Source organism: Benincasa hispida, chromosome 9 (genome assembly GCF_009727055.1).
Source record: "Benincasa hispida cultivar B227 chromosome 9, ASM972705v1, whole genome shotgun sequence".
NCBI classification, from domain to species: domain Eukaryota; kingdom Viridiplantae; phylum Streptophyta; class Magnoliopsida; order Cucurbitales; family Cucurbitaceae; genus Benincasa; species Benincasa hispida.
Window position 1 is genome coordinate 88,239,671 of NC_052357.1, and position 12,237 is coordinate 88,251,907.

Sequence of the window (12,237 nt, forward strand, 5' to 3'; positions counted from 1 at the left end):
TAGACTTTATTTTAAAAAAAATAATAATAACTTATATCTCACAGCAAATTAATCCAACAATGTTCCGAACATTGTTGGAGATTTTTTTTCTAAAGTAGTGGTTTCTACAATTGTCTCAAATAAAGTCTTAACATCTGTTTGTGACGTCAGAATATTTTCATGCAGAATATTGTCCTTGTTTGAAAATATCTAATATTTTGTTCGATATTTTCTTTTATTGAAGCATGACCTTCCTATTTCAAATGGGGATTTTTTTTTTTTTTTTCCTTTCTTGGATTCGATTATTTAAATAGAATTATGTTGTTCATTTAGGTTAGTCGTATTTTGTTTTATTGAGCAAAACAATTTCTGTTCGACGGCTAAATTGTTCTACATTGTGTTCTTGCTCGGTGTTCATTATTTCGTTGTGCAAATTCTTCATCCATTGAAGTGAAACACATTGAAGTTAATCACGGTCTTAGAGGGAGCATAAGTCATTGCTATTGAGAATGGATTTTTAGTCTTAGGGGAGCCTAAGACTCAGCTGCGAATAAGGAGTTCTCCATCTTAGGGGATCCTAAGATTCATTAGTGGATGGAGTTCGCTAACTTGAAAGGAAGATAACAACGTTGAAAGGAATCTCACATATTGACGGAAGTCGAAGTGTTCAACACTAATATTATTAAACTTAGGAAGAGCCTAAGTGCATTTGAGACAGAGTCTCGCATCTAGAGGGAGCTTAGGTGTTCAATGAGTTGAGCTTTACGTGAGTTTCTATGATGTCATGTATTACAAATAAATACTATGTTGTAAGCTATTTAACTCTTTAATATTAGTGAATTATCTTTCTGAGGCACACTGCCCTCAGACGTAGGTAGATTATTGTCAAACTGAGTTATCAACTTCTATGTGACTGTTCTTGTTTACTTGTTAATAATTTTGTTGTTATAGTGCTTGTCGTTGTTTTCCATTTAACATTCGTATATCGAGTGATGAATCATCCTATCGTCTTTTCAAACATATATAGTTCAACTATCATATTAATGTTTGAGAGACGATTAATGGATGAGTGGATATTAGATATAAAAATAATATAGGAATGACAAAGATAATGATTTCAAAGTTCGTGAACAATAGATATACTTTGAAAGTTCATTGACCAATTACAAAATTATAAGAATGTGGACATTATTTTAAAAGTTTGGAGCAAAAAATAAACTTAATATGAAATGGTATTTAAACCATGATTTTAATATGTTTGAATCTATCATTGAAAATATCGATATTAATTTAGCAGCTTAGTTTCTTTTTCTTTTTTTTTCTTTTTTTTTTTAGAAAAAATCAATTTTAATTTTACCCCTAAGCTTGTCATCAATTTCCCCTCTAAATTTTATCTTCATAAAATTACACCTCAAACTTAAATATATAAAATTGTTGTGATCTTGATTGTAAACTTAAGAAATGTTATAATTTTAACTCTCAAATAAATTTTCATTCGAGATATTGTTAAAAAAATAAATAAATAAAAAAAAAAAAAAATCTCACATATGGTACAAATTTGATAAGATTGCAATAAAACAAAATTAAAGCTAAATTCTAGGTCAAATTTGAGTTTTGGAAGTTTTTCAATATTTAAGCTATATATACCTTAATTTTGTGGGAAAAAAAAGGTTGATTTTATTGAAATGAGTAAGTTTATGATGTTACATTATTATTTAATTAATTGATTATTTGTTATTTGTTAAACTTAGTAAGTGAATTAGTGAAAATTGAATAGATGGTGAAAATATTGCAATCTTTGTTTAAGTTTAGGGTTCATTGATAAAATTTAAAGATTATGATTAAAATTGATACAACATTACAAAAGAAGGGGTAAACTTGATGTTTTATTTATTATTTTTCTTAATTTGGGTGTACCAAAAAGTAGAATATGATTGACATAATAGAAAGAAAAGGATGCCTTTAATTCCACATTTAAGTGCTTAATTAGTTGTTAAATAAAAGTTGACAAAGATCTTCTTGCAGATTTTTCACTAAAGTTAATCTACATGTAAAGCAAAACAAAGCATTCAAAATATGACTTGACAAAGAGAACAAATCAAGCTTTTTTTTCCAACTAAATCTATAAATCAAATTTCATTCTCTCTAATTACAACCAAAAAAAGAAATCATCCAAAATGGTATTCCAAAAAATTTTACCACATTCTGTTTCTTCACACTTAAATGTACATTTAAATGTGTAAAATTATATAGTGCTCGAATCTATTATATGACACTGAACGATCAAGTACATGAGGTATTTTCTTTCCAATAATAAACCTGCTCTCTCTTTTTGTCTGTGGATGTAGCTATCATACTGTTAGTGAACTACGTAAATCTTTGTGTTGATTTTTTTACTCTTTTACGTTATCTGTGTTTCTTTGATTGTCAATTTTTTAACAATAAAGATGATGAATCTTTTAAGTTGTAGCTTTTGTACAAATTCGTTTACGTGACCAAATAGTTCAAGGCACACGTTTGAATTTTTACCTCATATATATGCATATTTATTGCAATATATGGATGGTTGATAAAATTCTCAAAGAAAAGAAAAGTGAGTGTTTTTTGAAGATGCCCAAGATATGTCATGTTCTTGTTATTGATCTAACATTTGGTAATGGTTTGGTTTGGTAGGAGTGAAATCAGCCAACCAAAAGTTGATTGATCTGACTAAACCACGGCCCATTGATTTTGATGGTTCTCTTCTCATCCATTTCAAATACTTTTAGTTTTAACTTTGAACATTATATTTATTTAGTCTTTAAACTTTATAAAAGTAATTTTTTGCGATACATTTCTATTTAATCTTTGATGAAATGACGTTGTTGTGACATGTTCATTAGTTTATTAATTGTTCGACGCATTACACTAATTAACCAACCCAAAATTTCAATTTGAATTTCGAACTTTTTTTTTCTCTTGGTTTTTTTCCTCTCTTTTTTTTCTGGTTTCATCTTTTCTAAGATTCAATCATACTTGATCTGCATTTTCATTCTAATTTATGATTATAATGTTCATTATTATCATTAACTTATAGTCTTTTCATAATCTAAAGAGTTTTCAGAAAAAGCAGAAGCTAAAAGAAGGTAGCATTTCTTTTAGCTTCCTACTTTTATGTGGATGTGACCAATATTTTCAATGGGAGGGGAGATCATTACTTTAGCCATCCTTTTTCTTTTTCTTTTTTTTCTTTTTTTTTTTTGGCTCAAATATGGACATTTTACAGCCTCTCCATGGCATCTCCTCAATGTTTTCTTTTTAAGTATTTTATAGCCATCATGTTTGATATGAAACCCCCAATAAACACATATGGCCCATGTTGTTTTAGGCATATAATAAAAATCCAACAAACTAGAAGGCAAACTTCTTTTCAAAATCCACTTAAATCATCATTTCTAGCAGTACCTAACTCAGCTTTTGTAGTATAATAAAATTCTCTCTCCCAAAAAAATTGATTTTACATTACAAATCATTTCCAAGTCTTGTGTTTCTATCAGATGCAGAAGAAGTAACAGAGTTGAGAAGAAAGAAAGTTATGTCATCATCATCTCTATCCAAAATGGGGAGAGATCATCATAAAAGAGAATGGATAGACTCTAGAGTAAGCTATCACTATAATGCACAAGGGAAATAACTAATACAAGTGCATGGAGTATAGTATAGAGAATGACATAAATGGATAAAACCAGCTGATAAAGTTTTTTAAAAAGTGAGATAAAAACTGATGTCAGCTGCTTATCTGATATCCACTACATGTAAATACTAGGTTGGCAATCAGAACCATACTAATTTAAGTGGGAGCTTCATCATGAACACTCACAATAACTTATGATTCAGTCACATTTATCCCCTAATATTATGTCAGCATATCAGCCTTTGGAGAGAGGGAAAAGACAATCCTTTTCAAACTTATAGATCCAATACTAATAGTACTCTACTGGATGACTCTGTCTAAAGCTCTACACTATTGGATCTCGAGAGAATATAGCTAGCTAGTCCACTATCTTAACAAAGATATAGAAAAACTGAAACCTGAATGAGACCATTAAATCAACAGTCTATTATGAGTTGGGTAAAAACACAGTGATGATCTTTCACTTCAAAGACCAGGTTCCCAAATTCATCTGATTTTGAGTTTGGCTGTTAATGATTGGAGCAATGAGAAATACAACCACAGAAAATCAGCATCTAACAGAATTTGACATTGAACTTGAAAGAAAAACTACTACATAGCCAGAGTGAACATAGCTCAAGAATAGTTGGTATGTTCTCCATCCCTCGAGGTCGGAGGTTCTAATCCTCATATCCCACTAATTGTACTAAAATTGGAAGGAAAAAAAAAAACTACATTATAACATTTCCAGGCTGTTCCAACACGAAGAGACAGAGACTATCATTCCAACATGATGGTACTCAGATGTCAAACTTTGTAGTAAAAGTTCCAATGACAATAAAGTATGCGACAGAGCCACAAAATGCAAAGTTAAGATTTACTGTTTGTAACTTTATATTTCATTGACATCATTCTACCAATTATGAAATGACCCAATTACCTTACCAGTCTTCTTCAGAGGAGCAAGGAACGGGAGCCTGAAAAATTGAGAGTGGTTGAAGGTGGAATGGGATTTTGTCCAAGTGTCTGGATGGGGAAGAAAGAACAACAAAGGCACTTCTAACTGTTGAACTCATCATAAGAACAAAAGATATAATAGTGAGTAAAAGAAAAAGCCCACAAGTTTTCTTTTCAATTTAGGCGAGAGAAGGTCAAACAAAGAGCAAATCTTTTCCAAACACAGAGAGAAAAAAACAAGACAGCTTTATTTACCAAGGATATGTATATTTAAATAAATTAATTAATTAGAACATCATAGGTTCACAGCCCAGAAAGAGTGCCATTATGTGCAAAATTTATTGCAACTCATTTATTTTGGAATTTCCAAGGTTACTTGTGCCTGGTGTCATTTACTGCAATAGATAAAGTGACTTGAGTAGGTATTTACATACTCGCTTTCTCTTGATCTCCAGCATAGAGGATTCGCCTCCATCTGGAAACAATACTGATTGCAGAGACAAACCAAATTAGTAGTCTTATTTACAGGACCTCCCACTCAGAGTCAGATACATAACTAGTTGATGCATTCTCCTTCTCCAACTTCTGTGAATTGTTTGTACTGAATTCCAGATCAGTATCTCCATACCAGATTGCTAATTGTTCGTACTCCTTTGCCAACCTCTTTTTGGAAGAAAAAGCATCCTGGATTCTCTTCTATTTTTTAGAAAGTAAAGAATAGATAAGAAACAAAAGGTAGAATATTTTAGCACCTTGGATATTTGTGGACATGGGAGAAAAATAGACAAGTAAAAGTAGTGGCATTTTATTAGACAAACTTTAGGCTCTTACCTACCAGTAAAAATGAACCTACTACATTTTCATTTTAGTTATAAACTCTTTCGTTCTGTTTTTTTTTTTAAAAAAAAAAAAGCTGGAACAGTTAGTGTTAAACATTATCATCTTAAAGAGAAACAGGTGTTTCCGGGTCTTAAATGTCTTCATCAAAACTTAAAATTGCTAGAGGAGACTCATATATGTAACTTTAGATGTTATATGAAATGAAAAGTTAGTTGAGGGAGAGAGACCTTGTAAGAACGGAGCTTTTGGGTTCTGCGAGAGACAGCATGGAGAGTTTTATAGTCAACAACGTCACTTTCATCTTCAAGGGTCACTTTATGTCCCAAATCCACCGTTTCCATTTTAGAATAGTCACTGGAATCATGTGGACAACCTGAGAAATGTTTTTAAGATAATTGTTTAATTCCTAATGAGAAAGGGAAAGGATGGGGAAAAAATTAAAAGATAAAATATTTTCTTGATAGACTCGTTTCTCACTTCATAAGTTTCAAAGAAAACAATATAAACCGTTCCCAATAGTAAACAGCTAATCTCTTTTAGTTCAAAAAATATACTCTCATAGGTTGACTTTGATTTAAGCTAATCATTTCCTAAACAGACGAGCAACATTTCCATCTACAATGAAAATAGCCTACATATTGAAGTACCACCTTGTCATGATAATTATAGATAACACTAGAAATTTGAAAGAATGGTATGAAAACAAGCTTAGGGACACACCTCCTTCAGTAGATAAACTTGGAATCCCAGAACTAGTAGATTTGGAAAACTCACCCTGGCTACGAGTATAGAATTTAGGAAGAAATGCAGCATCATTGGCTCTTGAAGCATGAATCTCAGCTGAGTCATGAATTGTTTAAGAAAATCAGAAGAAAGCACAAATACTTATCCTAGGATAGAAGATAAGAGTATATACCTAATGGTTCCAATGATGATAAGGAGCTTTTAGAGGAGACAAATTTCATCTTCGAAGCCTTATTTCCATAAGATGGACTAGCGATCACTTCGAATGATGGACGAGATTCACATTCAATGTATGCATTCTGTTCAACAGGTTTTTCATGAATGACAGTGTTATTAGAAAGGTTGCTGACCAAACTTCTGAAAGCAGAAAAAGAAACCTTTGCTAGGGGTTTCAAAGAGGAGACTGGCTCTGTCTCTTCCACAGTCTCCCCACCAGTCAAAACTAAAGAAGTAGCATCTACAGCATTAGAGGAATAGTCAACTCCATTTTCCAAGTACTTTGAAGTTGTCTCCGTCCTTGGTGATAAGCCAACTGAATTGTTTACCACGATGCCGGAAGCTTGTTTTACATTATGGATGGATTTAACATCTGCACAATGAATCGAAGTTTTCTGTGGATTTCCATTTGAAGTCACAATATCCCCTTCACTTTCATTACCATAACTGCACAAAGTTTCCTTAATTGACTCTTCGCCACAATGCAAAGTTAACTCAGTTGATAATTCTAAATTGGCCTGTTCTTTACAACTTGCATCTGATGCTTTATCTATTAAAGCATTACTATTCTTCCCAAAAATAACCTCACTCTCCAACTTTAGAAAAGAACCATTTGAAACTGCAGAAACTTCTTCATTTTTATATTCTATGCTGCTTGATGTGCATCTTGGCCGGTTCATTAAAGGATAATTTGCATAATGCTCCAACTCCAAGATGGTATCATTTTTTAAGCTTTCATTGAGGTATTTAACTGTCAAGGCATCATCATTCTTTCTAGCAAGTATCTCAGTCGCCAACTGCTGATGGTTTCTATCAAAAACCATAATAGCTTCTTTGTTGGTGAAACTAATTCCATCTGCATGCCTGGGCAGATTTAACAAATAACTGTTAGGACCATCGTCAAAGATAGCTTCTTCGTTGTTTACCAAGATTCTGGAAGCTCCTTCTTCATTATGGATGGATTCAACATCTGCACGATGAATCGAAGTTTCCTGTGGATTTCCATTTGAGGTCACAATGTCCCCTTCACATTCATCACCATAACTGCACAAAGTTTCCATAATTGACTCTTCGCCACAATGCAAAGTTAACTCAGTTGATAATTCTAAATTGGCCTGTTTTTTACAACTTGCATCTGATGCTTTATCTATTAAAGCTTTACTAGTCTTCCCAAAAATAACCTCACTCTCCAACTTTAGAAAAGAACCATTTGAAACTGAAGAAACTTCTTCATTTTTATATTCCATGCTGCTTGATGTGCATCTTGGCCGGTTCTTTAAAGTATAATTTGCATCATGCTCCAACTCCAAGATGGTATCATTTTTTAAACTTTCATTGGAGTATTTAACCGTCAAGGCATCATCATTCTTTCTAGTAAGTATCTCTGTCTCCAACTCCAGATCGTTTCTATCAAAGACCATAATAGCTTCTTCGTCAGTGAAGCTAACTCCATTTGCATGCCTGGGCAGATTTAACAAATAACTGTTAGGATCATCCTCAAAGATAGCATTCTTCACAGGACTCTTATTGAAGTCTTTATCCATCATGGCATGACCAATTCTGGCTGAAAGCACCACAGACTCGAAAAATAAATTAGAATCATCAGCTTCTTTACTTACAAAGTTTGTCCCACTCCATACATGACTAAGATGGTTTTCATTCAAATGATCAGCAGTGTTAGGTTCCATGGTGACAACCTTCTTTAGAAACTCATCTGAGTTCTCATTTGATAAGTCGCCGTCATTCTTCCACAAGAATCTGGAAGATTCTATCGGTAAATGAGAATTATCCAAAATCAGTATTGGTTCTTCATTTGTAACTTTAACTTCACAAGATGTACAATTAGCCATATGCTTCAAAGGATCACTAGCATTGAACTTCATGGTGATATCCTCTTCAGAACTCTTACTTTCATCTTTATCTGTTAAAAGCTCATCATCGTTCCCTACTAAAAGTACATCATCCTCCAATTTCATATCAAAGCCATCGCAAACCGAAGAAGCTCTTTTATTAGTATCATTAATTTCAGTACTTACATTGCTCAATGAACAACTCAAAGGATCACTAGCATCTGACTCCATGAGGGTAAGCTTATCAGTCAACGAGCCATCATTTTTCTCTGAAAGTAGTTCACTAACGGCATTTTCTTTCATGTTCTCATATAAGTCTTTATCTAACAAGACATCATCATTCTTTTCCAAAGGTAAATCAGCATTCAACTCTAGAGAAGAATGATTAGGAACTTGAGCAACTTCTTCATTTACAAAGGGAACTATACAAGATGCTTGACTTCGGTTATCTATTTGATCAATAGTTCTAATATCATGCCCCACAGATGATTTATTAAAAACATTACTTGCAGCTTTTCCTTCATTGTGTGACAGTGACCTGAAATATGCATTAATTGGAACATGCCCCCTCTGAACCGGTTCTTTAGCTTCATATTTCATGGGATCCCCCATAGGTGGAAGCAAACCTTGAACAACATCAGAGTATAATCTCTTCACATTTGCACTTGCTGAACTAACCTGGTTTTCAACATATTTAACCTTATCCTGTGTATAAGATCAGTTTAAAAGTTATTACTTACTACACAAAGAAGGAATTAAACCTCAATGACAAGTTACTCATTTGCATGATGAACAATCGAGTTGAGGCACACAATCAACCCAATAAGAAAGCCACCACGTGAAACCTTTGACGAAATATTAGATCACTAAATGTAAAAAAGAAAAAGAAATGAGGATACCTGATTTATAATATTATCCACTTCCTGGCAAACTGCTTCAAACTTTTGGAACATGTTTCCAACCCATGATATACCTTTATGTTTTAAATCCATCTTCATTCACCTGCAAGAGTCATAATCCTTAAAACCAAAGAAACAGTACTATAAAACTTCCACCAAAATGACAACTCATAGAAAAGGCCACAATAACGCATTCTACTATCATGTAGTCCATATTTCTTGACTACAAAAACAAGTTGGTTTGAACAAGAAAAACTGACATTGTACAAGAATAACACCTCACTTGTAATTAATCATCAGTCTTACAACCACAAAACATAAGTAACAGCAGAAACATAGTAATGATTTCCTAATCTTTCATTCACCCATTACTATAATTTAATTAAAGAACCCACTCAAACTCATTGAATTTAGAAAAAAAAAAAAAAAAAAAAAAAAAAAAAAAAAAGACCCCTCCAAGTTCAGTGTTGTTTAACGTTCATAGCTCCGAAGTCAAGGTGGAATGAAAATATAGACATTGGAGCCATGTGATAAGCGTATTTTCAGTTGTGATCAGCAGAATCACATTGTTTTCCAAAATTCAACGACTAAAAAGGGGAAAAAATCAATCTTTATGCAACATTCACATAAAGCGAGCGGCGGAATCAAAAGGGTTTTGCGATCAACAGCAGACAAAGAAGAAGAAGAAAGAACCTGAGCAGCCGGTCGAGGTCTATAATCACAGGGTTGGATGACTGCTCTTCATCGGCAGCTGCCCAGGAACAGGGTTTTAGTTTTTTTTCAAAAAGATGAATATCAGAGAGGTTTAAACTTCAAATTAAAATCTTATTTCATATTCAGATTAAAATTTTAAACTTAGATTTTTTCTTTAAATAGAACCTCATATTATTAAAATACTTAGAAAATTAATTTTTAAAAAACAAAAATATATTGTTGGCTTAAATATTCTTTTTCAAAAAAAAAATAATTTTTTGTTATAGGTATTTGAATTATATATAGATGTCCATAAATTATATATTCACAAATATCTTTACTATTATCTTTTAGTTTTTACAATATCTCTATATTTTCATATCTAGAGACTTTTAAAATATATGATTAAATACATAATATATTCGCTAGACTTTCTTTTATCCTTAATTTATTCTTGTTTTACAAATTTCAACCAATTACCTTTAGAGATAGTAAACTAATTTATTCTTGTTTTACAAATTTCAACCAATTTCCTTGAGAGATAATAAACGAGACGAGTATATATTCAACTTCACTCCAAATAGGCCTGATTTGGACACGAACCTTTATCATTAAAAGTAGCTTTCTATGTTCAGTGGATGGTTTTACCTAAAATTTATTTATTAGAATAATATTAAATATTATATTTGAAAGAAAAATTGAAATGACTTAAAATGAAAACAATAGTTTACTTATTTCAAATACCATCTCACAAATCATACATGTTAAATAAATATATAGAAGAAGAAAAAAATGAAAATGTAACAATTAATGCTCACAATCTTAACTTCAATTAATACTCCACATCTTAATCCAAATGAGAACAAGCGCTATAATTTAATGACCATAAAGATTACAGATTGCATAATGGCACTATCTAACTTGTTTAATTTATTTTACCATTTATAAAAATAAAACATCCAGATCCAGAATTGCATTTCTCTACCAAGAACCCATTTTATGTATTATTTTAATATATAACACATTTGAAAGATATTACATAGTACCAATAAATTGGGGTGAAGATGCTACTAAACAAATGTACAAACTAGAAGATATGGGAATCATCCAGGGTCTTTCACAAACTGCAGCTCGTCGATTAAATTGCATATTGTTGACCTTGCAAAAATCAATATTATCACTTGTTCTTCCATGGAGGTTCGCCATGAAGGCTCGCAACACCTAGAGCTCGATCATTACCTCGCACACAGTCAAGCCAAAAATGGAGCCACGAGCACAAGTAGCAGAAGAGATTCAGCGTCACATAGAAATGAACAAAAGGAATACGTTATTATAAACCTGCAGACAGATTATGTCTTTCTAACCACCTCACCATAGGTGGGAAGGCCTGCTAGTTATACAAAGATGTTGATTTCACTGAAAGAATTTGACAACCGTCTCTAAAGTTCAACCCTAGTTTGTAAAAATGGGCTTAACTACACATATGAAGTGAACTGTTCACACGTCAACAAGTAAATGAAGGTCAAAATTCAAAGAAAGCAAGTAAATGACAAACTTCCTGCCACACATCACAAGTCAAGGATTTTGGGGGCCATAACATAGGTAGAGTACAAGTTCATTGCATTCTAAGCATCGAACCAAAAAACAGTGTCAAACATATTGCGATTCACCCCATCTGACAAACCAGAAAGATCAGACACCATTTTCATCGACTCAATTGCAAAGTCAGGCCCTTCCATTTATCTGCAGATATGAGCAATAGAAATTCTCTATACTTTTGTGTACGTGGATGACCCCAGTAAAACAAAAGTCAAATATCACAACAAAAAATTAGCCTGATCTCTCAAAAGTCAAATATACATAATTTAATTCACTAAAAACCACACATACAAAATCAATTGTTTGGCTCACAGATCTTAAATCATTAATAGCACTATACAAAACCAAATGAGTTCCATGCAGCACAAAAACTCAGATGTACTACCCATCAGAAATCAATGATCTTTTTAAAGGTCATTTGTAGAACCATTGTAATTTTGACACTTGACTTATTCATATATAAATGAGGACAAGAAAAAAATCCATGAACGGTAAGGAGGATGATGTTTGGGAGGAGTTGAATGGGGCAGAGGAGTGGGGTACCCACTCCTTGTTTGGCTCAAAAAGTTCTAAAGTCACTTAAGACCTGTGACTTGTAAACATCAATATCTTAACTTAAATAACTTCTGAATGAGCCCCTACAACTAAATAACTCCACTTTGCTCCAAACAACTCCTAAAGCTTATATTGTTTTCAGACAGCACATGTCGAAAACTTAAGAGTTACCAAAAAGTTCACTAAAACTAATTCACAACTTTTTTTAGTCTAGCCCTTTGGTAGCAAAAGCAGAGAACTCATTCAAACTCTT

At 32.6% G+C, this 12,237-nt stretch overlaps 1 protein-coding gene across 3 annotated transcripts; it reads right to left on the minus strand.

Moving 5' to 3' along the window:
- Positions 1-4,815: 4,815 nt before the first annotated feature.
- LOC120086024 lies at positions 4,816-9,985 on the minus strand. Of its 3 annotated transcripts, none has more exons than XM_039042421.1 (6): positions 9,831-9,985; positions 9,138-9,240; positions 6,345-8,943; positions 6,203-6,268; positions 5,656-5,801; positions 4,816-5,284 (listed from the first exon to the last, which is right to left on the minus strand). In XM_039042421.1, exons 2-6 carry the CDS (start codon positions 9,234-9,236, stop codon positions 5,111-5,113), a joined length of 3,084 nt encoding a protein of 1,027 aa, XP_038898349.1. In that variant the 5' UTR covers positions 9,237-9,240; positions 9,831-9,985; the 3' UTR covers positions 4,816-5,110. The 3 variants fall into 3 exon arrangements, with proteins under 3 accessions (XP_038898349.1, XP_038898348.1, XP_038898347.1); XM_039042420.1 differs by having other exon boundaries at positions 4,816-5,281; positions 6,149-6,268; XM_039042419.1 differs by having other exon boundaries at positions 6,149-6,268.
- Between the last annotated feature and the right edge of the window lie 2,252 nt (positions 9,986-12,237).